Source organism: Cucumis sativus, chromosome 7 (genome assembly GCF_000004075.3).
Source record: "Cucumis sativus cultivar 9930 chromosome 7, Cucumber_9930_V3, whole genome shotgun sequence".
NCBI classification, from domain to species: Eukaryota; Viridiplantae; Streptophyta; class Magnoliopsida; order Cucurbitales; family Cucurbitaceae; genus Cucumis; species Cucumis sativus.
Genome location: NC_026661.2, coordinates 20,353,435 through 20,378,898, shown reverse-complemented (window position 1 = coordinate 20,378,898; position 25,464 = coordinate 20,353,435). Strand labels below are relative to the sequence as shown.

Genomic DNA, 25,464 nt, shown 5'->3' with positions numbered 1-25,464 from the left:
TTCAAGTGAAAATTTGAATTTTGTCACGATGAAAATTTGTTCCGTTGTATTATTCCACTATATTTAAATTTATTCTGGGTGACTATAATTCATGAACACGTAAAAGAGGCACTTGTACAAGAAAAGAAGAAAAGAAGGAAATACATTGCAAAGTTGAAGAAGAACCCATCAAAGAGAAAGATCAGCCAAATCAAAGGTTCTTGAAACAGCTTTGCACCATGATTCCACCTTCTTCTTCCTCAACTCTTCTTCTAATACAGGATAGAAAGTGGTTGCACTTTTGACCCTTTCTCCTGAGTCAAAAATCTCATCCTTACTCCAAATTCCAACGGCTAATCCTGCTGCATAAGCTGCTCCAAGGGCAGTTGTCTCGATGTCGGCAGGTCTCACCACTGGACTTCCCAACAAGTCCGCCTATAGAAATGATCACAACAATAAGGATCAAGGAGAACTGTATCAAGTGATACGCCTGCATGTAGAATACGGAATAGAAATCACAAACCTGAATTTGCATTAAAAGATTGTTGACAGTAGCACCACCGTCCACTCTAAGCAAGAATTCCCCTTTCTCATTCTTCACCTCACCCTTCTCTACTGCATCTTTGTGCATCGAATCCAACACGTCCTTCACTTGAAAACACATACTCTCGAGTACAGCTCGAGCAATATGAGCCTTGCTTGTAAACCTTGTGATCCCAATACAGACTCCGCGAGCATCATCACGCCACCATGGAGCAAACAACCCATTAAAGGCAGGTACAAAATAAACCCCACCAGTAGACTGCACCTGCGATGCCAATTTCTCGATCTCTTGTGCACTGCTAATAATTCCAAGACTGTCTCTAAGCCACTGAACTGCAGCTCCAGCAATGGCGATGGAGCCTTCGAGAGCATAATTTGTTGGAGCATCCGGGCCAAGCTTGAATGCCAAAGTGGTTAGAAGGCCATGCTTGGACTGAACAACCTCTTCCCCTGTATTGAGAAGTATAAAAGCACCAGTCCCATATGTGCTTTTAGCCTCACCTTTCCTACAAGCTTGACCGAGCATTGCAGCATGTTGGTCACCTAAACATCCTGAAATGGGAACACCAGTAATTGGCCAACCTTGAGATATTTTTCCAATGACCTCAGAGTTACTGACAATCTTAGGCAAGATTTGTGCAGGTATTCCTAGTGTTTCCAAGGTAGGTTTGTCCCAATCAAGAGTCTTGAGGTTCATCAACATTGTTCGTGATGCATTCGAAACATCAGTCACATGTAATCCTCCATTGACACCACCAGTTAAGTTCCATATCAACCAAGTATCTATAGTTCCAAATAAAGCATCTTCCTTTTTTATACTTTCCCTAACAGCCTCCACGTTTTCCATCAGCCAAATCAACTTCACTGCACTGAAATAGGTGCTTATGGGCAGACCACAAGTATCCACAAAATGGGTTCTCCCACCAGATAATTCCTTCTCCAATTTTCTACCATACCAAAATAAAAGCAAAAAATTACTTCCCCCTAAATCCATAAATGGAGTTCAAGAGATACAAAAGCCCAACAGAACAACGAAACTCAAGCCCAAGTTACAAAACATGTTGCAGCAAATAGTATTAACCAAGAACCCAGAATCGAAAAGGTGCAATAAACCAAAATTGAATCCGTGTAAATAGAGAAACCAATAACACAGTAAAAAAGGCGGAAAACGTGAAAAACAAGGTACCTGCAAATAGAACTTGTACGAGCATCCATCCAAACAATGGCGTGATGGAGGGGAAAGCCAGTAGATTTACTCCAAACCAGAGTTGTCTCTCTCTGATTGGTCAGACCAATGGCTTTCAATCCATTATCCACATTGTAACCCGCCGCGGTGGCTTTATCTAGAGCTTTAGCCATACAAACCTTCACACTCTCCAGAATTTCGACGGGATCATGCTCCACCCATCTAGAGAGAAAAGATAAAATTAAAGTCTAGAAATGGAGCAGAGATAAAAAAAAAAAAAAAAAAAAAAAGAATTAGTGAAGATCAAACGACTCACCCGGCTTCAGGGTAGAACTGAGTGAACTCGGCTTGATGAGATCCGATGGGTCGAGAATGGCGATCGTAGATGATAAATCTGGAGCTGGTAGTTCCTTGATCGATTGACCCAACAAAAACATCCTCGGCCTTCGCCATAGTTCCTTGATCGTAGATATTTTCAACTGAAAATCTTGGATCTATAGAGAAGTGAAAAAGGAGATGATGATTGATGAAGTGTGTGGAACGAGGGATGAAGTTACGACTTTCTTCTCCTCATAATTGGGGCCTTTTCTTTTATAAATAACAAAAACAAAGAAAGGGCAAAAGAGAGTCATTTTGAACATAGTCATAACCGATGAGGATTTTTTTTAATTTTCCAACTCAACCACCTAATTGGATTTCTTTTTTTCGTTTTCCAACTCACCAAACTAATTATTTATTAGAGGATTTTTAATAATTAAGTAAAAAAAAAAATGGATATCTCTAAAGAATTATAAATATTTATTTTCTTTTCTTCCTTTCGTTATTAAGTCATTTTATAAAATGATATGAAAATTGAAAAGTGGAAACTTTAATCTAATAGTCACGAATTTGACTATGACCAACACTTCAAAGTTTATCCTAAACCCTTACGTCATCAAAGGAAAAGACAAACTTTGGGTTTCGCTATACTCTTTATTCAATACGATGTCGTATTCTTTTATGATTTTAATTATATATTTTTCAATTAATATATAGATGAGTAAAGGAAGGTGACTTCAATTCTTTGAGTCCTTTTCTTTATCAAACAAAACTTTGGCCTACTTTTTGACTTGAGGAAACACAATTGGTTTAGAGTTTATCACTTTTCAAACCTTCATTTAATACTTACGTTTTTCATGGGTTGTTGCTATGGTGAAACAATGAGGGTATGTTTCCGTGATTTTTAGAAGAAAAAAAAATCAAATTACTTGAAAAATGATTTTAATTTAAACATTAAAAATCGATGAATTTGAATACAAACACGAAAGTAATTTGGTTTAAATTAAAGTGGTTGAAATCTTTTGGTTTTTTATTTTTGACAACTTTTCTTAACTTTTTTTTTAATTTATTATGGTAGGCAGTTAAATATTTACGATCTAAAAATTCATAAAAACCATATTCATAAAAAACAGACTCCAAATTGACTATAAAAGTGTCCGCCCAACAGACCTCGACATCGATGAGTAAGGGTCGGTTAGTCGGTTTTTGTTCATTTAACTTAACATTTAAAAATACCTTTTTAAAATTCTCAATTTGAAACTTTTCGATACCAACTCCAACCAATCCCTCTCATTTTTCAAGGTCGGTCGACTCGATATTCAATATGTATGTTTTGACTTCTATTTACACCGTATACATATATATATATATATATATAATATATATATATATACACTTAATTTAAATTATATGGATTTACAAATTATAAGTTAATCTTATCTATCAATCTTGTTTACAAATTAGCTAAGGAAGAGGATATGTGACCAAATGAAATCTATAACTTTATTTCCATTCTCTACTTAATTTGTTTGATATTAATACTTAATAGGTGGGTGAGTTGAATTTAGCTTTTGATATATTCAATTCTATAAGTGTAACCAAATTTATTGCCTCATACTAAACTACCAATAAATTGATTAATTTTATAATATATTACACATGGGATGTAATTGTGGAAATTTTCTTTTTATAATTAACATTAATTATCAAATAAATGTTATTTATTGAGAACAAAAAGAACCACAATTGAATAAGAGAGAGTTGGAAAAAAATAGATAATAGACATTAATATCCACGAGTGATAGGAGTCTATGAGCGACATTGATAAAATTTAGAATTTTGTTATAACTTGTAAATATTTTAATTTATTTTATTTTAAAAAATGACCCTAAATTTAAAGAGAGAAAACAAGAATTAAAATTAAATAAAAAGACCAAAATGATATATATTTTTTTATAAAAAAAAATGCTATTTAAACGCTCAAAGTATATTTTAGGAAAAAATACATATTTGATCCATAAAGTTTAGAGTTATTATCTATTTGATCGTGAAATTTGAAAAACTACACTTTAGTTCTCAAAATTTGTAAAAACTATAAGGGTGTGTTTGGAAAGGGAAAGGATTATACGTTAACTTGTTTGGGAGAATGGTTATCATAAGTCTTTCTCGATCTTTTCTTATTTATAATTAATCCATTTAAGTTTAAATATTATTTAATCTATTTTTTTCTCATTTATGAGTTTAGTTAACTTTAACCTTTTTATTTAAAAAACATAACTTGTTTTAAGTTATGAATTTGATACAATTACATGAATTTAAAATTTTTATTTTTCATTTTACTCTCATTTATTGTGATTACACAGTTTGATCAGTTTTTTTTCTCCTGCATTATAAAAACCATGACGATTTGGTAAATTAAATATATAAAATTTATTTATTGAATTTTAGAATATGAATTTAAAAAATTAATAATTTAATCGCATCTAACGATTACGTAAAAAATGTTGAAAATGAATGTTGTACAAAATCCAAAATTTTGCTATAGTTTGTAAATATTTTAATTTATTTTGCTATTTATAAAGATGTCCCTTAAATATATATAATAAAAAAACGTTGAAAATTGATCTCGTATTTAAGAAAACTAATGGAACTTGTTTTACGAAAATATAACAATTTGATAAATTAAACGAATATCTGTCTATTGAATTTAGAATATGAATTTTTAAAAGTAATAATAAAATATACTTTTCGTAATTCTCCTCATCTAATTTTTTTTCCAAATAAATATTATCATAACATTACCGATACTAAACTTTTTTTTTGACACGTAAATGTTTGTAAAAGCTTTGATTGAATTAAGTTGAGAGAATAATAAGAAGAGAAGTTGAAGAGGCAAATTTGAAGTAAAGTGTATAAATTTACTAATTTTATATTATCAATATCATCTTCCATTACATTAATTCTTTTTATCCTTCCTTTTCTTGAGCTCTTGAATATTCCTCATCTTTTCAAAGATTATTTAAGATCATTTTTCAAACTTTGAAATGAGAGTATAGTTTTCTTAATGTAATGGGTTACTATATACTTGTTATTTTGAATCTAATGGATGAACAATAACTACCTTGAAAATCAATTAACGAAATTAGGTTGGTTTTGGCCATAATTTAAACTTTTTGGGTTTAGAACAAATTGGTTATATATTTATGATTTGTTGTTTGTTCTTCACCGTCACCGGCCCCATCATTATCGCGACTCAGTACTGCCTTGTTCTACTACCATTCCATTTATAAATGCAACAACTTTTCTGGAAATTTTCATTCTTTTGTGGAAAAAGAAATACTATTTTTTACCATCCCACGTAAAATTTTGTTACGAAGTTCCCACTCATATCGAAAATAGCATCAAGATTAGCGATGTTCTTGATGCTCAATTGGACAGAATCAAAGGGGATAATCTTCGTCGCCATCGATCACAACAAAAAAGAGGGAATAAAAGCTTATCTAGGCTTTTTTTAGAGTCTCGATGATGTCCAGGTGAGAAAGCTTCAGCTGGGTTTCTTCTAGTTCTGTTTCTGCTGTTGTTAAGTAAAGGAATCTCCAATTTTTGTACTGCCCGTTATCAGATCATCTGTGATTTTCAGGTTTGTTCTTCTTCTTTCCCTTTTCCCCATTTTCACTTTTGGAGAATTGTTTCAGTTTGAAGGTGTTACTTATTCTATTCTGATTCTGTCTGTGTTTGAAGATTGGTTTGATTCAGATATTGAGCATTTAGATTGAGAATTCATGGGTAATGCTTCATCGATGCTCACTCAATATGATATTGAAGAAGTTCAAGAGCACTGCAATAAACTCTGTGGGTTAATTTATCCCTTGTCTTCATTTGATTTTTTTTTTTTTTTTTTTTTTTGAGTGTTTTAGTAGGCTTACTTTCGTTTACTATTTGCTTGTGTGTAAGTTAGTCTCCCAACAGGAAATAGTGTCCTTGTATCAGAGATTCTGCCAACTTGATAGAAATGCCAAGGGGTTTATTTCAGCTGATGAATTCCTTTCAGTTCCTGAATTTGCCATGAATCCACTTTCTCAGGTTTTGCTTTGAAATTTTGTTTTTGTTCCATCATTCAACCTCAAATTGAATCTGCTTTATCGTGTGTATGTGTGTTGGTTATATCAGTGATGCCACTTATGATAAGTGATATCTTTGTTCTTCTGTTGTTTTCTTCAGCGTTTGCTCAAGATGGTTGATGGCTTGAATTTTAAGGATTTTGTAGCTTTCTTGTCAGCATTCAGTGCTAAAGCTAGTGTGCACCATAAGATTGAATGTGAGTTCTTTTCTTGCTGCTGCTTGTTCATCTTTTTATGGTTTTGTATAAGGTTGAGGGTTCTAAAAGACAATGGCTAATTTAAAAAATCAGAAATCCTTTGGCAATCATTTTTATGGCAGTCAGTAGTAGTGAAATTTGGTGTCTAAGCCTTAAGGCCAATAATGTAATACAGGGGAAGAGAAAACTTGTCATGGAACTTTTTAGTCATACCTCCCTCGAGTACATTGGAGCAACTTCGTCTGATGAAGCTGATTTATAAGTTATAATTCATGATATCTAAGATGGTCTAGCATAAGTTGTCACTAATAGTGTTTAGGGCTTTGAGTTAGGTCATGAAGTCTGTAGTAAATATGATGGAGTTAGGAAGTTTGCATTTGGAGAACAAAATTGTGAAGATGAAGTTCTTCAATAATTGTACAAGAGGGAGAATAAGGGGAAAATGGAAGTTTTCTCAGTAAATGTACAAATTTTAGTAGTGAGCACTATTGAGATTGGTAAAGTTGGGTTATTTAACATCGAAGTTGATGATCAAACACCTTCTAAGATAACCCTGATTTCATATGGATTATAGGTTTGGTGACTAAATGGAGGAACTTTTTTATTTTCTCACGAACTCACACTAACCCATTATATTGATTTCAATTATCATGGCTCTGATATGCTTTATTAAAGAGTTCTGTCACTGTAGAAAACTGCCTTGAGATAGTATTAATAGTTTCCTGTGTCTCTTTATTTCAGTTATCTTCAAGGTATATGATGCTGACTGCAACGGGAAGGTTTCTTTCAACGAGATAATTGAAGTACTTCGGGATTTGTCGGGTCCATTCATCTCCGACGAGCAGAGAGAGGTATTATTTCCTTAGTTTTACAGTTCGTAGTTTGTATATGTATTGCCTTTTCAACTTTACTGTTATCTGAGAACACAATGCGATTCATTTATTACACATTAAACATAGCAAATAATACCTCTTAGACATCTATCCATTCAGTTATTTGCTGAATTTAGTAATCTAATAAAATTTAATTGATCTCTCCATAATGATGGTGCCTATCCTGCGTGTGCAAAGGCATTGATAGCACTTACGCAGCTCGAAAGGAACAAAGTCCTAACACATGAAATAGAAGAACTGAATCTTTTGCTGCATGCTTATATTATTTATTTTCACCTTCATAAACGAACTACTCTGTTAGATTGGTCAGGAGTATAAATAGTTTCTCTTTTCCCTTGCAGCAAGTCTTATGCCAATTGTTACAAGAAGCAGGCTATACAAGAAACTCTCAGTTGACACTGGATGACTTCGTTAAGGTACTTTCGTGATAAACTCTTGCATTGTTCTTGATCTATCTAGTTTAATGTTCTTCATGTTTTTAATTCTTTTGCAGGTTCTTGGTAACTCAGGCATAAAAATGGATGTAGAAGTTCCAGTCGACTAGTTGTTGATTTGTGATGTTCCTTTCAGAACCTAGATCAGAGTGTATACATCTGCTTCAGTTCATCTGTTACAGAAGGTTGTAACGGAAGACAAGATTTTATACTTTGTTTTCACAAACTGCCCTCTTCTTTTTCATAATTTGTAAAGACACTGTCAATAATGTTAATCAATGAGTTCCTTTTGTAACTGAGATCGAATCAATGTCAACTCACAAATGTGAACGCAGATAAAACAACAAACTACATGATTTCATTGGAATATCTAGCTACCACTAATTTATCAGTTCATACATTTACAATCCGCTTAGAGCAAGGGAGAAATCAAACAAAAAGCATCGGTACTCTATTCTCAGCTTTCTCAAATTTCTCCTCTATAACCGCCTGAACCAAAATAATCTCTTCTTGAACTTGCAATTGCCATGCTTTTCTGGTGCTCTAGCTTGGGGCAGTCACGGATACGATGACCAAGTCCACCACAATATGCGCAACCTTTGACACCACTTGCATTCGTGATAGCTTCCACGTCCTCCATTGGGTCATTGAGCTCAGCCAACACTGGTGGAATCCTCTGTTTGGCTTCTTGCAGAAGGTGCTTTAAATCAAGGAGAGTTGTTTCGCTTTGATTCTTGTTTATGAATGTTGTTGCAATACCTGTCTTACCACATCGTCCCGTTCGTCCAATCCTATGGACATAATTTTCAATTTCAGCCGGCATATCGTAGTTGATTACATGCTGAATGTCTGGAAAATCTAAACCCTTTGATGCAACATCAGTAGCAACCAATACATCTTTCTTGCTAGCCTTAAAGGAAGATATAGCATATTCTCTCTCTTCCTGATCTTTTCCTCCATGAATTGCCACTGCTTCAACACCTTTCAAGAGTAGATACTCGTGAATGTCATCAACATCCGCTTTGTTCTCGCAGAATATCAACACTGGAGGTGGAGTTTTCTGTAGGCACTCGAGCAAGTAAACAATTTTTGCCTCTTGTTTCACATACTCGACCTCCTGGATGACATCAAGATTTGCAGCTCCAGCTCTTCCCACATTAACAGTCACAGGCTTTACTAGGGCACTTCTTGCAAAATTTTGAATTTTGGTAGGCATTGTGGCAGAAAATAGTAGAGTTTGACGTTGAGCCTTAAAATGATCAAAAACTTCCCTAATATCATCTTCGAATCCCAGATCCACTAGTCTATCAGCCTCATCTAAAGTAAGATACCTGTAACAATAGAAGAATTGGTATCAGCAGAAATCATGGGAAATAAGTAAAAAATTATTGTAGGAAAAAGGTCTGTAGCGGAAAGCAAGCATGCCAAACAAATAACAATTCAATAACCTATTTTGCTAATTGCCACCAGAGTTCTTTGCCAAACAAATGACGATTTCCAAAAAAATATAAAGTATTGTCCAATAACTTATTTTGGTAGTTGCCATCAGATTTTTCGTCCGTTTCAACTTTCTGTACATAGTGTATAACCCAAAAATGTAATACAAACTGGAATAATGATTTTACCTGCAATTATCAAGGTTCATTTTCTTTTTTGCCAACATATCCTTCAACCTCCCAGGGGTTGCAACAACAATATGAACACCCTTCTTCACAACCTCTATTTGTGACCTCATATCCACTCCACCTATACAAAGTAAAGGCCTTAGTTCTGGATATCCAGCCTCCTTCATGGGAATTAAAAACTGTTCCACCACTTCATAGGTCTGTCTAGCAAGCTCTCTTGATGGACAAATAATCAAACCAAAAGGTCCTTCTCCTGAAACAATAGGCATCATGACCTCTTCTTGCAATGCGATCATTATCAAAGGAAGAACAAAAACTAGGGTCTTTCCTGAACCCGTAAATGCAATCCCAATCATATCTCTCCCAGATAAAATAACAGGAAGACCTTGGACTTGAATGGGAGTAGGTTGCACAATTCCTTTTTCTTTCAATTTCTTCAAAACTGGTTCAGGGAGTCTCATGTCCTTGAAGTTTTTGATAGGCGGTGGGATCTCGTCACCATCAACTATTATGTGCCACTGTTTACGAATCAAATCACACGCCTTTTTTGGCATTCTCCTGATTGGCAACGGTGGCTTCCATCCAGTCAATAATGGCTCTGTGTATGTAATTCCTTTTGCTAGTTCACGAACTGACATTAGAGTTTTACGATCAGATAAATGCTCGATCATCTCTTTCTCTTGCTGAACAATCTGTTCTGTTGGACTAACTTCTGGTTGGTCACGCTTCATCTGAGATGCTTTTACAAGGAGACTAGGCTTGGCTTCAGCAAGTCTTGATTTCTCCAACTCTTCCTCAAGAGCAGAAGCCTTGCCCTTGCGCATAAGAATCTTTTGAGCTTCCATTGCTCTACGTTTTGCCACAGGAACATATTCAACATATTCATCTTCTTCTTCCAAGCTCTTTTCGTCCTTCATTTGAACATCCATCGTAGAGCCCTCTCTCTGCACCTAAAAATTATCAAAAGATCATCAGAAATCCAATCCCTAAACAAGTCGAAACTAACCCTAAAAACCATTAGATTTCATGTTGCACGCAGATATCAACTACAATTAAGCAAACAAAAAACCGCAAATGCAAAAACCAATTACAAACAAGAACAAGCCTCTCGAATTAGATTCTTCAATAATGGATTCCGATTAGAACCTCCGAAATACAAACCCCATTTCAGTTAGAACGACCCAGAAACGGAATTACAATCAAATACATTAAAGGAAGAGCTTCATTGACAGATAAATCAAGAAGAAGAACCCACAAAGATTATCAAAAAGCAAAATAAGCTAAAACTTACTCGAGTCTTTTACAAGGGGAGCAGATCAGTCCTCTTGCTCTTCGTTGTCGGGATTCGAACAAGAACCCCAAATGGAGAAGGTGACCCAGAGCGAGTTAAATCGGATGAAGGGTCTCCGTCGAGAAGACCGGGAGCCGCCCTAGTCGGAGGAAATAAGCAGCGCAATTTTGGGATCCTCTCGGAAGTTCTGACGGTGTGTAAAATTGGAAGAAGTGAAGAGTTTTTGGGATGAGTAAATGAAATGTCAAAATTGCCCCCACATACAAAAGAAAAAAAACCCAAAATTCCCTTTTTCTTTTCTGTAGCGTTTATCTCCCTCGCGACTCAACGCCACTACAACGGCCGACGGCAAGTGCGAGTGGAAGGTGGGGAGCTCAGGTTTGTAATTCTTCTTCTTTCCCTCTTCATCGTCACCAGCCAGCAACTGTCTTTTCTTTATTGGTCCAGTCCTCCCCTCGCGCGCCACTGCTGCTGCACCGTCGTTGAACACGCGCATCTATGGAACGGAGGTGCACCATCAGATAGGAACTGTTTATATATTTTGGATATTGGTTTGAAGTGTTGGATAAATGATCTAATGGTACCTTCGTGCTAATCCTTTGAATTAATAGTCCATCCATTTGTTTATCTTCTTTAATTGATGTATTTTCTTTCATGTACAAAATTTTAAGAATGGTTTTCAATTTCGCAATTACTTTTTAACTTTCAAACCTCAAAATTCTAATACGAACTAGTTTCTATACATGATTAAGGTGATAAAGGTATGTAGTTTTTATACGAAGTTTTGTTTTGTTTTATAAAATACTCAAATGTTTCTATTACAACTCTACAAGCCTTTGAATACTAAAAATTAGACAAGCTGAAACCACACTAAATCGAATGCCACGTTTGTGTCAAATTGAATCGTATATGTTGTTCGGTTTCGGCCACCAAAGGATCAAGTTGGATAAAATTCATTTTTATGTTTTAAATCTTGAACAATCTTGAGCCACCAAAACTACAAGTTGTATAGACATTTTTTTTTCTTTTTTAGATATAGATGGATTTAAAAAATAAATAAAATAAAATAGTTAGATTTGATTTTAAGATCTGAACTAATAAGCCTATTTCAATAACACATGTATAAAAGGTTCATCAATCACCTAAGAATAAAAGTATGGTTGACACTTGAAGATAAAAAATTGAGAGATAAAGCCTTAGATTGGAAACCAAACTAACTTATTCGATAATCGTATTTATTCCCTATTTTGAAATTTAAAATGGACGACTCGTGAGAAAATAGACCAATGGGCCATATAAGAAGCTTTGATATGTTTCCTCTTTTTTTCTGTAAACCCTAGAAATGGGTATGGATATTGTTATAGCAAATGGTGATATGATAATGAGTGGGACCAAAAGAAAGTAATGTGATTGGATGATCGTCGTTTTCACAAATTAAAATTGATCTTACTTTATTATTCACTTAAATACTTCTATTTGATTATGACCTCTTTCTCTAAACGTCAAAACACTCATTTTCAACCTTTTATACACTCAAAACCACGAAAACAACCGAATCCCATTAATGGACCAAAATTCATTCCCCAAAAAATTACTTCTTTCTTCTATTTTTGTTTCTTTAGAATCCCAAAATCTACATTTTTAATCCAACTTGAATATTCACTTCAAACAAAGCATCCAAACAAAATAACTTGAATAATTTAATTTTTCATACACACGTATATATATGGTATTTAAAACCTAGAAGAAAGTATAAAGTTGATATACTTTACTTGAAGGAGTTGTTAAGATGTGTTTCTCTGATAAAATATTAGAGAATGTTATAATATGTGCTTAGATTATGTAAATCATAATTAAATGAGATTGCGTCCCCAATTTGCCTAACGCTAAACCCTTAGTGGGTCCTCTCTCTCCCTCTTCAACCTCTCAACAAATCTATATCCCCAATTTGGAAATTATCAATAATTACACTTATTCTCATCTTTTGTTTCAACTCTATTTAAATACCATACCCCTTTCTTTATTTTCAAACATCTTTTCGCTCTATCTTCTTTAATTTCTCTATACTTTTTTACTTTTAAACTTAAATTTTCTATTAACATCCTAACTCGATTTAGTATAAGTTTAAGGGCCAAATCATTCAATTTTATTGTTTTTATCTAATTATAAGTGGTTAGTTTGTTTGTTAGCTAGATTTTTATTTTTTTTCTATAGATTACAACTGATTTCCAACTTTTGTAGCTTTTATATTTTTTCAACTTCTACCTTTTTAATTTTGTCAATTTCTTTTTTTTGCTTATTCTTGGATATCTTCTCAAAATATAAAGTTTTTGTGAATAAATTTTCTGAACAGTGATTAATACGATGATATTTTTATTTTTTTTTGTTACTTTTAGTGTGAAGGGATGTATAAAAATTCAAAAAATAAGCATAATATACAATTAATTTAAATAATTATAAATAATAAACACGTTTACTTAATTTTCTAATTTTCTATTTTTTTTATAATTTTTAGATTGAAATTGATATTTTATCTATATAAAGATCTAAGATAGATATTTAAAAGGTTGAAGGAATAAGATAAACAAAAACTCAAACAAACTGTATAGAGAATGAGACATTTCTAAATTCTGAACACAAAAAATATAAACTCTTTTTTTTCTTAATTTGAAAAAGAAAAGAGTTTCCAATTTCATAAAAAAGAAAAGAAAAAAAAAAGAGTCTCTAATTTCCAAGGTGGGTCCCACACCGCGGCTTTCTTATCCCATCAACCGAAGCACACCTAACGCCGACCCACCGCCTCTCCCAAAACCACACGTGTCAGAAATCCATTGCTTCGGACTTTGGTTCGGCTATGGACACCTTGCACTTTTCCTTTCTTTCTTTTCATCTCTCTCTCTCTTTCCGGCCCCTGCTTCACTCTTCTTCTCTTGTAGAACTCCCCCACTCCCAAAGAAGAAAGATGAGAAAAACCCATTTGCGCTAAACACTGCTCTCTGATAAATATATATATATATATATATATATATTTTTTTTTTCGTCCATTCTTCTCCTGGGAATCGTTTTTTTTTTTTCCTTTTCAGTTGATGTATTCAAGATGATCATGTTCAGGTATGATTGTTGTTCTCGTCTTTTTTCTTGGAGATGATTTTGTTCCCTTTTCCTTTTCCGATGATCATTTCCTTTTGTTCTCTTTAGAAGGTTTTTGTTTTTTGTTCGTGGGGTGGAGGGTTTTTGATTGTTGGTAAAAGGGTAAAGTGATTTTTAGGAGCTTGATGATCCTGTTTAGTCGTTTGATCGTTGTTCCCCCCCTTATATTATGCTGACAGCGAGAAATCTCTCAAAAAAACGAGGGAGTTTGCAATTTAGGAGGTGTGATCAGGGATTTTAATTCTATCTATGATTGGTTTTATTGTTCTTATTGGTTTTATCTTTAAATTTTGATTATTTTGGAGTATTTCTCATCGTCACTCTTGTCCTAGAGTTAGAGTGAGCATATGAGTTTTTTTTTTTTAATTTCGCTTTAATGGATTTCAGTTGAAAATGGGGACTTCGAGAAATTGGTTTTGTTATTTTGGAACTCTTCTTACTTTTCCTTATACATCAATCTATTACATGGTGACAACGAGATATCATGTTTAGAAACATCAGATGAACATAATCCTATTTTGTGGGTGCTAGCCTTGCTATAATTCTTCAAGTTGAAATGTGTTGTATTTGATTTGTGGTTACTTTTTTCATGAAGAGATGTGTTACTGAGATTAATGAACTTAATCCTGCTATGTTCTATTTTGACAGGGTAAAGTAACGTGCATATGTTATTTTTTGGTTATTGTATGGGTTACGATAATGTTCTGCTGAAATTTTTATGACATAAATTGATTACGGGATACCTTCTCAATGGGGGGAGCTTGTTCTAGGAAGAGAGACCAGCTAGATAATGAAGACAGTTTGCCTAGAGGAGTATCTGGAAAATACTGTAAAAGTGGGAGTTCCAAATGGTTGACAACTTCATTTTCTCGACCTTTTGTAGACATTGATCCTCGACGAGGGCAATGCCCTTCTCTTATGGACTTATGCATCCAACGAATATGCAAGGTACTGGACTTTCAGTACCTCCTTGTGTGGCATTAGTGTTTGCTGGTGTTCACGTGGTCGTTTTTGTTTATTGTGTCTAATTTCTTTGTGTTCCTTCTGATGATAGGATTTAGATCAATATGACAGTTTTGGTATGCTTCCAAGGGATCTTAGTCAGCTGATCCTCAATGAATTGGTGTATTCTCAGCTTCTAACTGATATTTCGATACAAGCTTTTCGAGATTGTGCTCTTCAGGTAACTGAGCGTAAACTGTCTCATCAATTGGCATCGATCCTACTTAGTATTTGCCACATTTCTTTTGAACCAATTGAATTGATATAATTCATGGGATAATTTTGTATACTTTCAGGATCTTCACTTTGGAGAATGTCCAGGGGTGAACGATGCTTGGATAGATGTCATCTCCTCACAAGGATCCTCTGTACTTTCTGTGGATCTTTCTGGCTCGGAAGTAACTGATAGTGGATTGATGAACCTCAGGAATTGCTCAAATCTCCAATCCTTAAATTTGAACTTCTGTGAACATATATCAGATCGAGGACTGGCACATATTGGAGGTATATATCCAATTATTTTCAATTTGATCCTCATTATCAGGAAACTGAGAGGAGGATCTCTCTGAGGGACTCTTTTTGGATTTAGTATAACCATGATGGGCAAATCTTTCAGGCTTCTCAAGGTTGACAAGTTTGAGTTTTAGGAAAAACAGTGAAATTACTGCTCAAGGGATGAGCGTCTTTGCTCATCTTGTAAACTTGATCAGATTGGACTTAGAGAAATGTCCTGGTATTCATGGGGGACTTGTTCATCTCCAAGGTACTTTTTACTTTTTGAAGTTTTTTTTTTTATCTGAATAGAATATTACCCTGTCAATAATTGTATCTAAATTCTGAACGCATTAGGTTTAAGTAAAACATAGTCCTGAAAAAATAAGCTCTATATAATAGTTCGCGTTTTTTTTTTTAATTGTCTGCTAAAACAGATAAATTTACATATTGTTAGGGGCTGGCTTGTTATAATATTTTATTATATCTAATTTTGGGCTTACTCTTAAGTGTGCTATATTATTTAAGTTGGTGAAGTGGGGCTGTTTTAGTTACTTGAGGTAAGCTGTTCTTTTCGTTTGTTTTTTATGCCCTATCTTATAATTGATTTCTTCTTAAAAAAGTAATAAATGGATCTTTACAACGTAATTTGAAAATAACACCTGCTGTTTTTAATATGCAAAAGATCTGCTTTTGACTAGTGTTGCTTAGTTATGCATGTTAGTTTTGAAGCAATGTGAATTTTACCTTGAAAATGTTGTTTCAGATTTGTGAGTTTTTTTTTATAAACAACATGAACAACTGCCTTTTAATTTCAATATTTACACTTTCTCAGGATTAAGGAAGTTGGAGTCTCTTAATATCAAATGGTGTAATTGCATCACAGATTCTGATATAAAGCCTCTCTCCGGTAATTATATTCTCCTAGGATTTACTAGTTTACTGTCGATTATGTGTGTAGATATGTGGGTGTACGGTTCTATTTCTTGCTCATACAAGAAAAATACTATTGAGTGGTTCATGTAGACTGCTATTGTTATAAATCATCCAAACTACTTGGTTAAACATAGATTTCTTCTTTTAATTTATATTGATGTTTTTTTTTTTTGTTCAACTGCTATTTTTCTTAGATGTTCATTCTTTTTCAGTTTATTTAGACATTAAAAGATTTTTTTTGATTGAGGTGTTTACTTTATTTATTATTAAAATCATCTGGCAACCTCTTCGTTTACACATTTTTGTTTTATAAACAATTATTTCGCTTGCTCTACAGGGCTAACTAATTTGAAAGGATTGCAAATTTCATGCAGTAAGGTCACAGATGCTGGTATTGCCTACTTGAAAGGTAGGAGTTACCGTTGCCCATTTATTTGTAATCCAATGCCAAATATAAGTCGTTTTTCTATTTAGAGTTTCAAGCTTTCTTGAAGAAAAGGCTAACTGAGCTGGAGACTCAATTTAGCTGGATGTTTTTCAGTTTTGGCATATTCTTATCTCATGTTCTATCCCTTTTGATTTATTTCATAGCGTATTAACTGTTCCCAAGGGCAATTATTCATTGATATGATCCCCAATGTTTTATATAGCAGGTTACCCATTACCTTTGTTTTACTTGGTCTCCTAATTCTGGTACTATAAATGATGGCGTGAATTATATTTTCTTTGCATTGCACAGGACTACACAAGCTTTCACTACTGAACTTAGAGGGTTGTCCAGTTACAGCTGCTTGTTTGTACACTCTCTCAGGTTATAATTCTTGATGCTGTCTATCCTTTTCAGGGTGCTAGTAATTTAACTTGTGTGAATTAATCTATTTTTTAACTATTCACGACACACTGTTCAATAAAATACAGATCAATGGTTGACACTGTATTCTTTATCTGTAAATTTTTTTTCAAAATTGGACGACAAACGTCTTTATGTATTTATATTCAGTTTGCCATACCATACTAACTTTTGGGTGCCCTTTTGGTCAGCTCTTGGTGCCCTTCAATATTTGAACCTTAGCAGATGTCACATAACTGATGACGGAAGCGAGCAATTTTCTGGTAAGTTTCTTCAAGAATCTCTCGTGAAATTGCTTGCCCTTTTTCTTTTTGGCATTCTCCCTCTGACCCTATCCTTCTCTCGTGCACTTGCTGTGAAAATATTGAACTTATGATGGTTACTTTTTCACAGGGCTTGGGGCTTTGAAAATATTGAACTTGGGGTTCAATGACATAACAGATGAATGTTTGGTTCACCTGAAAGGTGTGTTCACTACCTGAAATTCTCTTTGAATCCATTTTAATGCCTCATTTTGTATTTCCTTAATGTCAATGAAGCCATCAGCCCTGCCACTGATATTCAATAGACAGTGTTTGAAACTAGGGTTTTCAAGCTCAATAAATTTACAACGTTATAATGCCAAGTCCATAAAGCTTATACAGTACTTACCAATAAACAATATTGCACAATAATCTTCTGAAATGAGTTTTTTTTTTTTTTTGTTTGAAGTTGTCTTATGAGTGTAATTAAACACACACATGTATATTTTTTTAATTTATTCAACAAAGCAGGTTTAACAAATTTGGAGAGCTTGAACTTGGATTCATGCAGGATTGAGGATGATGGCCTTGTTAACTTGAAAGGTTTACATTTAAACTTCAAACATCTCTCTTTGATTTTGTTGCTATTTTGTTACTCTGTATTCTTGTTTGCCAATGTTGCATCAACTGAAATTTGCCCTTCCTTAATAAACCCTGTATCCAAGCTCCTGACCTTAAGTTTGCAGGTCACTGATGGAGTTAACGCTACCAGTCCAATATTTGCAGTTCATCTTACCAACACGTTATGTCAGAACCCATTTTAGAAAGACAGAGTTGCCATAAGAACTGTCACGTAGCAGTCCCTATTTGTAAAATACTCATCAGTCATATATAAGATTCACTAATGTCGGTGCAGTCTTGGGTGGACTTCGTAATAAATGAGTCATTTATGAACTGTTTGCTGCTGAATTTTCTTCTTAAGTATGACATGTTTAGAGTTTCATGCTTATGGTTCCTTTTATTAATCGGCCATATGTTATCATTGCCTGACTGAAGTTGAGTATAATAGATAGTTCATCACAATTTGAAGTCCTAACTCCTAGGTATTCAGTCTAGTCCATGATCATCAAACAAGGGAAATTCATCCTTAAAGTTGAGAGAAACTCCCAAAAAATAAAAGCTCAATATTAAAAAATCTCCCTAATACAACTCTAAAATGGCAGACAAATAACTAATTAATTTAAAACTAACAACTAAACTAACAATATTAACTATATTATACAAATTATTTAACATTAATCCTACAAGCTACATCATTGATTTACCCTCATAAAACATCTTTAATTGTATCTACTTTTGAGTTATGTCCCTTGTGTGTCCTATGGCTTCTTTTGTCTATTGTAATGTTTTCCCTAATTGATTGTTAAAACTTAATTTGTTTCAGCTCTCCACCGTTTGAAATGTTTGGAGTTGTCTGATACTGATGTTGGAAGCAATGGTCTACGTCATCTATCTGGTTAGACAATAGCACTACTTGGCAACACACACCACACACACAAACACGTGTATTTTGAGAGAAGGAATTATTTGCCTGGCTCTTAAAGAAGTTTACGTTATTCATGGATATTTATTCTCATCTCATGTGCAACCACTTCAATTTGAATTAACCTAGCAGATCTCATGTGCTTCCCCGTTGTAAGAATATTTTATCAGTTAAATATATCTTGTATGCTTTTTATGAATTTGAGAAATGATAAAATGGAGAGTTGAATGCAGACGTTGGGTTATGTCTTCAAGTTCTTTTGATTCAAGGAAGAATTACAGGGCAGAATTTGGTCCCAAGGAAAAAAAAAAAGAAGAAAAATTATAGGTTTTTGGATGTCAGAGGAAAAGTAGAAGAAAATTTTATATTTTTGTCTTGCCATTTAAATTGATTGAATAAAACCCCATGAATGTGATGTATTCTGCATCAATCTTGATAGTTGTGGTCTACTTTGGCAAGTTGTGCTTCAAAATTAGTTGTATACCCATCCTAATGAGAGTGCTGGTGATAATTTTCCCTCTTTCCTTGCGACTGTTTAGGATCGGCAAGCCTTGTAAGCTTGGTTTTCACAACCTTCCATCTGTCATGTTTTAGGTTTGTTTAATCTGGAGAAATTGAACCTCTCATTCACCGTAGTTACTGACATTGGCTTAAAAAAGCTGTCTGGACTCTCATCTCTTAAATCACTTAATTTGGATACTCGCCAAATTACGGACATTGGGCTTGCGTCCCTTACTGGTACATATTCTTCTGTAAAGAAATGCTCTGATATTGAATTCTCTTGGAGTTCTTCTTTTACGATTAGCCTTTTTATATTCTTGTTTTGCAGGTTTAGTAGGATTGACTCATCTTGATCTTTTTGGAGCTCGTATTACAGACTCCGGAACAAACTATTTGCGGAGTATGTGCATATCATAGTTATATTCACCTGCTATTTAGTTTATGAAAAATATATTTTATAATAATGGACGTGCAAAATCCTGATAAGTTCAAAAGCTTCGGTTATTGAACTACTTTATATTTGCTAATCTCTTACTCAAATGAGCTAGGATATTAGAAATTTGTATGGATGAGTTACCATTTAAGACAAGATTTAGGGGAGCACGAAATGAATTTTTAAGAGAAAAGCATTTTTAACCGCTTCAAAAGTCATTTCAAACAAACCCTCTTACATGTCATGGGGTGTTTTAGATATATGGGTTCTATACTTCTCACTTCCTTTCTGTATTTTTGTTGACCAGACTTCAAGAACCTACAGTCTCTGGAAATATGTGGTGGAGGATTGACTGATGCTGGTGTAAAGAACATTAAAGACCTGTCGTCCTTGATGGTGCTCAATCTATCACAAAATGGCAATCTGACTGATAAATCCTTGGAACTCATTTCTGGTACTTCATCCAAATTCATACACAATCTTACATTTTGTTGTTTGTTTATGAGCTAAGAAGTACGAATATGGTACAAATACTGAAATGACATGACATGCACAAAGCAACGCGTTACTTTTTAAAATTTTTGAATTTAGGGACACACAAGAACACATCAACATAAAACATAGATTGTTTAAAATATATACCATTTTAGAACAAGAAGGAAATTCAAAGTCGATGAGTTTATGCATTTATATGCTTAAAATATTAGTTTGATGTATTTCAGTATCAAATTATATTTCAAGTGTTGGTTCTATTTTAACAAGTGCGGGACTCGCACTTGCTTTAATTTAATTACTTCTGCTACAGTCTGTTGCATCATAACATTTGATGACACAAAGCATTCTCTTATGTAAGAGATTGGTTCATTTACATTCTTCCTTTGAAATCTATATATTGCTGCTGCTGAAGGAGAAGATATTTGGAATCTGTGTATATATGTTCTGAAGTCTCTACTCCAATATATATTCCCACAGGTTTAACAGGGTTGGTCTCTTTGAACATTTCGAATTCGAGAATCACCTCTGCAGGACTACGACACCTGAAAACACTGAAGAATCTAAAGCAGTTGACACTGGAGGCTTGCCGAGTTTCAGCAAGTGACATAAAAAAGCTTCAATCTACCGACCTCCCGAATCTGGTGAGCTTCCGCCCTGAGTAGCCGTGAAGAAGAAGAAGAAGATGCCCTGTGATTCAACCTGCCACAAAGGCAGAGTTGTAAATAATGATATCCAGGCAACAAGTTCTTATCGAATTGTACATAGTTTTGGATTTGTTTTAGGCCATGAGCTTTCAAATACCAAGTGTTTTTAGTGGAGTCTAAAAAGCTTGTTTTCTATCTTTCTTTTCATTCTAGTTTATTGGAAAAAAATGGATAAGAAGCAGTAGAACTTCCAAGCAAGCCATGGTAGATATGTTCTCTTTTGTAAATACATCTTTGATCTTCCTTCTCTGCTAAGGCAGTGGAGAATGTGAATAATCCAGTTTTTATCTTTAAAGTCATTTGGTTAATATGTTCTGTTCATGTACAAAACTGGAAATGGATACTTTTCCACCTAATGAACTTTCATCTTATATAATTTATTTTCATATGATTTGTACAGTGAAGTGATGTCGTCAAATTTGACGTCTTCTTAGCTCTGAAAATATATTTATTTATTTTCTTGTTCGAATGTTTAAATTGAATACTATTTATCATCATTATTATTTACAATATTTGGAATTTTGTTAGTTGAATTTTGTTAATCTCTCTCCTTGTTAAGAGAGTCTGATAACAACTATTATTATTAAGTAATATTTTTCTTAATTATGACCATAATCAATAGGTAAGATATAGTCCTAATAAAATTAAATCTCACATATTTTAAGGAAAAGTGTACCAAATAAATACTTTTTTACAAACTATTTAAATCTGAATTTCATCCAAAATAATTTCAAAGCATAACTTCGAGAAAAAGTAATAAAACAATAAAATTGGATATTAAATCGTAACTCAAGCCAAGAGGTCGGATCTGGTACGGTCAATTCTACCGTAGAGCGATATCTATAAAAGGACTAAGATCCAATAAGATGACGCCACGTTACAGGAGATGGGCCCGGTGGATTGGCTTTATGTGTTAAACAAATGGATCCCAGATTTGCGTCTAATTCAGATTGTATAAAGGTTGAATCTTTTTGCTATTTATTTTTTGAAGCTTTGAAGATGGCATCCAAATTCAACTCCCATTTTCCTCGTTCATCAAATTTGATTAAGCAACGACGATAACAAAGACGACGGTAGACCGTTGACCCTGAGATTTAGGTTTCTTTCTTCTCCGTTTGGTTTTTGATCGGAAAAACAAGAAAGAAGAAACAACTTTCAATTCCATTGTTGTTGGAGTAAGTTCTTACTTTTCATTCTGGGATTGGTCAATGTCATTGCTATTTTGCTTCTTGATCTGTATTATTCCATAAATTCTTCAACTTTCTATGAATGGAAATGGATAATAAAACTAGATATGTTGAACTACAATCCCAGATTGATGTTCAGGACCCCAGATCGCCTGACCTAAAACTTTCCAATTTTCCCAATGATGAAGAAGGTTTGATTGGATCCAAAGCATTGAATGGTTTTACAGATGGTAAGGATGATCTGTTTGATGATTTGGATTTTGATGTTGATAGGCATCCCCTTATTACTGGGGAGCCTCGAGGCGAGTCGAGGATTTCAGGGGCTGTGTTTAATCTCACAACCTCCATTATTGGAGCTGGGATTATGGCTTTACCTGCCACCATGAAAGTTCTCGGTGTTGGTTTGGGGTTTGTTTTGATAGTTTTGATTGGGATTTTATCTGAGTTTAGTGTTGAATTGTTAGTAAGATTTTTGGTTATATCTAAATCTTCGTCGTATGGGGAAGTTGTTCAATGTGCGTTTGGGAGATCTATGAAGGTTTTGACTGAAATATGTATAATTGTGAACAATGCTGGTGTTTTGGTTGTTTATTTGATTATTATGGGTGATGTTATGTCTGGTTCTGTTCGTCATATTGGGGTCTTTGATCAATGGTTGGGACATGGATTTTGGGATCACAGAAAGCTTTTGGTTTTGGTTGTGTTGGTCATTTTTCTAGCTCCTCTTTGTGCTCTCAACAAGATTGATTCCTTGAGTTTGACGTCAGCTGCGTCGGTAGCTCTCGCGGTTGTCTTTGTTATAGTTGCTTGTGCTATTGCATTGATTAAACTTGTAGAAGGAAAGATTGAGCCTCCAAGAATGAGTCCTGATTTTGGATCCAAACAGGCGATTTTAGACCTCCTTGTGGTGGTTCCAATAATGACAAATGCTTATGTTTGTCATTTCAATGTCCCACCTATATACAACGAGCTCGAAGAAAGGTCTCCTCAGAAGATGAATACAGTGGGGAGGGTTACAACTGTGATATGCATTGTGGTTTATGCTTTGACTGCCATATCTGGTTATTTACTTTTTGGAAATGATACCGAGTCGGATGTGCTGACCAACTTTGACAGGGATTTAGGAATTCGGTTCAGCTCCGCATTAAATTACATAGTTCGAATTGGTTATATTCTTCATTTAGTTCTTGTTTTTCCTGTTATCCATTTCTCCTTACGACAAACTGTCGACACATTGATATTCGAGGGATCAGCGCCACTTTCAGAGAGCAGGAACAGGTCTCTGACTTTGACAATAGTTTTGTTGGCTCTGATCTATATTGGTTCAACCATGATTCCCAACATTTGGACGGCCTTTAAATTTACAGGGGCAACAACAGCAGTCTCTTTGGGATTCATATTTCCATCAATTATTGCATTAAAGCTAAGCAAGAAGGGTGGGCAGGGGAGCTTGAATGCAACAGAAAAGCTCCTATCATGGTCAATGCTAGGGCTGGCTATCATTGTTGGTATTGTTGGATTGATTGGTAATATCTACAGCTTAAGCAATCAGTCCGAGTAACCATTCTTTTAAGTGTTGGGAAGTACATTTTTGCATAAGGTTCATCAATTCATGTTAACTGATCTTTCAGAGCTAGATTCTTTAGGCGCTGTATTCGTTACCACGCCTGCATAATTCAAGAATTCATACACAAATGGGATCACTTGAGGTATGAAAAAGACAGTTTTGTTTTGCAGCATTACTCGAGAGTTATGTAATCATTATTGAGAGAGTTGTGTACCCTATCGTTTGGACTATTGCATGGATAAATTGAAGCAGGTGTCAGAATTTTCTCAAACAAGATACTATGTAAGTTTATTTGATATTGTTTTGCAACTGCAATTTTGCATTAGTAAAAGATTCAGCTGTTAGAATAAGGTAAATTTACTAATATTCAATGCAAACTCTTCCTGATCAAACAATTTGAAATGTATGTTTACAATTTTGAATATATAACTTGTCCTTGACTCACAGAAAGGACGTTACATTGAACATAAATGGGGGAACCTATTCCCATCTCTTATTATTATCTTTCGTTGTCACTTGAGAGAAATTTCATGAAGGTGTGACAATCTCCACAAATCCGAAGATTCTTCATGATTTCAATTGGCATCTTGTTTGGTGTGTGCAAGATCCCATAAGCAACGGCAAGCTTCTCACAATGGTACAGAAGCTTATTTTGTTTTTAATCTTCTTCCACATTATGGAGCATAAAATTTGTATCTGACATAACCTGCCATGGTGAGATGTTTTAACAACTCCTTCAAGCATGAATGAATCACCTTCAATCTTGTCATGACAATCGTCCTTGGTAAGAAAGTAGTGTACCCTGCACTTCATCTGAATCCAACTGACTCCTGGTTCTTTTGCAACTCCCTTATCTTTCATCGTATTTCGAATTTCCGAAACCTTCTCCCACAGACCTTTACATGCATATACATGGAAATATAAAATACGTTCCAGGAGGCTTCAGCATCAGTAAGATTTCCTGCTCTACCAAGTAGATCAACCATACACGTATAATGCTTAACAGGGGGTAATTCCATGATGATTCATTGAATTAAAATACCTCCGGCCCTCATCTATTAATCCAGCATGACTACATGCAAACAGAACACCAATAAACGTGATTTCATTGGGAAAAATTCCTGCAGCTTCAATTTGTTTGAAAATCCCAATTACCTCTTTACCTAGTCCATTATGTGCACAGCCAACTAAAACTGCTTTCCAGGTAATTATGTCTCGACTGATCGAACACAGAAATGCCTTCTTGACTGCCACATTTGAAATACATTGTTATCAGAGCATTACATACAGATAGACAAGAATTGAGTGAACTTTGTATGTCAACGCATGAATTTGTTCCCCAAGCTTTTAGTAGTGCCAAGGGATGCACATGCAGAAAAGGAGGGGGGAAATCTTCGATTCGAAAGCATGACACCAAACAATTTGAACGCAACATCCTCACACTTGGCTTGTCCATAAGCTAATATAATGGTAGTCCAAGACACAACATCACGTTCTGGCATCCTTTCAAAAGTTTTCTGTGCACCATCCAACATGTTCACAGATAAGAGAGTTCCAAGTTACAGTATCTTTATTTTTCATCGTCTTAACTAACAAAGAAACATCATTTATGGCATTACATTTTGCATTCATTGAAATTAGTCCATTTCCCACAAATAAATTAAACTGACGCCTCATTTTGATGGAGAGAGAGAATGGATTTGCCTACCAACCTTCATCAATCCAACATTTGAACAAGCAAAGAGGGCACTAGTGAAGCTTGAAAGATTTGGTAC

At 34.5% G+C, this 25,464-nt stretch overlaps 5 protein-coding genes across 5 annotated transcripts; 3 read left to right on the top strand and 2 right to left on the bottom strand.

Annotated features, from left to right (window-relative positions):
- Window positions 1-6: 6 nt before the first annotated feature.
- LOC101210335 (glycerol kinase) lies at window positions 7-2,310 on the bottom strand. Its single transcript, XM_004135815.3, has 4 exons — window positions 2,025-2,310; window positions 1,709-1,930; window positions 503-1,469; window positions 7-414 (listed from the first exon to the last, which is right to left on the bottom strand). Exons 1-4 carry the CDS (start codon window positions 2,159-2,161, stop codon window positions 169-171), a joined length of 1,572 nt encoding a protein of 523 aa, XP_004135863.1. The 5' UTR covers window positions 2,162-2,310; the 3' UTR covers window positions 7-168.
- Window positions 2,311-5,251: 2,941 nt separating this feature from the next.
- Window positions 5,252-7,970, top strand: LOC101210821 (calcineurin subunit B). The gene is made up of 7 exons (XM_004135817.3): window positions 5,252-5,666; window positions 5,768-5,878; window positions 5,985-6,109; window positions 6,248-6,344; window positions 7,086-7,195; window positions 7,579-7,653; window positions 7,731-7,970. Exons 2-7 carry the CDS (start codon window positions 5,809-5,811, stop codon window positions 7,779-7,781), a joined length of 528 nt encoding a protein of 175 aa, XP_004135865.1. The 5' UTR covers window positions 5,252-5,666; window positions 5,768-5,808; the 3' UTR covers window positions 7,782-7,970.
- A 37-nt stretch (window positions 7,971-8,007) lies between these two features.
- On the bottom strand, window positions 8,008-11,134 carry LOC101210579 (DEAD-box ATP-dependent RNA helicase 35). Its single transcript, XM_004135816.3, has 3 exons — window positions 10,588-11,134; window positions 9,297-10,246; window positions 8,008-9,002 (listed from the first exon to the last, which is right to left on the bottom strand). Exons 2-3 carry the CDS (start codon window positions 10,223-10,225, stop codon window positions 8,138-8,140), a joined length of 1,794 nt encoding a protein of 597 aa, XP_004135864.1. The 5' UTR covers window positions 10,226-10,246; window positions 10,588-11,134; the 3' UTR covers window positions 8,008-8,137.
- A 2,352-nt stretch (window positions 11,135-13,486) lies between these two features.
- On the top strand, window positions 13,487-21,339 carry LOC101211070 (F-box/LRR-repeat protein 20). The gene is made up of 16 exons (XM_004135818.3): window positions 13,487-13,698; window positions 14,386-14,685; window positions 14,792-14,920; window positions 15,036-15,243; window positions 15,356-15,502; window positions 16,067-16,141; window positions 16,505-16,576; window positions 16,907-16,978; window positions 17,209-17,280; window positions 17,411-17,482; window positions 17,791-17,862; window positions 18,704-18,775; window positions 19,397-19,540; window positions 19,632-19,703; window positions 20,044-20,190; window positions 20,709-21,339. The coding sequence occupies exons 2-16, from the start codon at window positions 14,488-14,490 to the stop codon at window positions 20,891-20,893; spliced, it is 1,737 nt and encodes a 578-aa protein (XP_004135866.1). The 5' UTR covers window positions 13,487-13,698; window positions 14,386-14,487; the 3' UTR covers window positions 20,894-21,339.
- Window positions 21,340-21,887: 548 nt separating this feature from the next.
- LOC105436194 (amino acid transporter AVT6E) lies at window positions 21,888-24,160 on the top strand. The gene has a single exon (XM_011661216.2). It carries the CDS (start codon window positions 22,205-22,207, stop codon window positions 23,681-23,683), a length of 1,479 nt encoding a protein of 492 aa, XP_011659518.1. The 5' UTR covers window positions 21,888-22,204; the 3' UTR covers window positions 23,684-24,160.
- Window positions 24,161-25,464: the final 1,304 nt, after the last annotated feature.

Excerpts from the sequence above, each read along its gene's own strand:
- LOC101210821 (XM_004135817.3), top strand. The coding sequence starts at position 5,809 with ATGGGTAATGCTTCATCGATGCTCACTCAATATGATATTGAAGAAGTT. Across the intron at positions 5,879-5,984 it reads AGAGCACTGCAATAAACTCT|TCTCCCAACAGGAAATAGTG; the intron begins GTGGGTTAATTT and ends TGTGTAAGTTAG. Across the intron at positions 7,654-7,730 it reads CACTGGATGACTTCGTTAAG|GTTCTTGGTAACTCAGGCAT; the intron begins GTACTTTCGTGA and ends ATTCTTTTGCAG.
- LOC105436194 (XM_011661216.2), top strand. The coding sequence starts at position 22,205 with ATGGAAATGGATAATAAAACTAGATATGTTGAACTACAATCCCAGATT.
- LOC101210335 (XM_004135815.3), bottom strand. The coding sequence starts at position 2,161 with ATGGCGAAGGCCGAGGATGTTTTTGTTGGGTCAATCGATCAAGGAACT. Across the intron at positions 1,931-2,024 it reads CAGTTCTACCCTGAAGCCGG|ATGGGTGGAGCATGATCCCG; the intron begins GTGAGTCGTTTG and ends TTTTCTCTCTAG. Across the intron at positions 1,470-1,708 it reads CGTACAAGTTCTATTTGCAG|AAAATTGGAGAAGGAATTAT; the intron begins GTACCTTGTTTT and ends TTGGTATGGTAG.
- LOC101210579 (XM_004135816.3), bottom strand. The coding sequence starts at position 10,225 with ATGGATGTTCAAATGAAGGACGAAAAGAGCTTGGAAGAAGAAGATGAA. Across the intron at positions 9,003-9,296 it reads ATGAACCTTGATAATTGCAG|GTATCTTACTTTAGATGAGG; the intron begins GTAAAATCATTA and ends CTATTGTTACAG.
- LOC101211070 (XM_004135818.3), top strand. The coding sequence starts at position 14,488 with ATGGGGGGAGCTTGTTCTAGGAAGAGAGACCAGCTAGATAATGAAGAC. Across the intron at positions 15,244-15,355 it reads AGGACTGGCACATATTGGAG|GCTTCTCAAGGTTGACAAGT; the intron begins GTATATATCCAA and ends CAAATCTTTCAG. Across the intron at positions 19,704-20,043 it reads CGGAACAAACTATTTGCGGA|ACTTCAAGAACCTACAGTCT; the intron begins GTATGTGCATAT and ends TTTGTTGACCAG.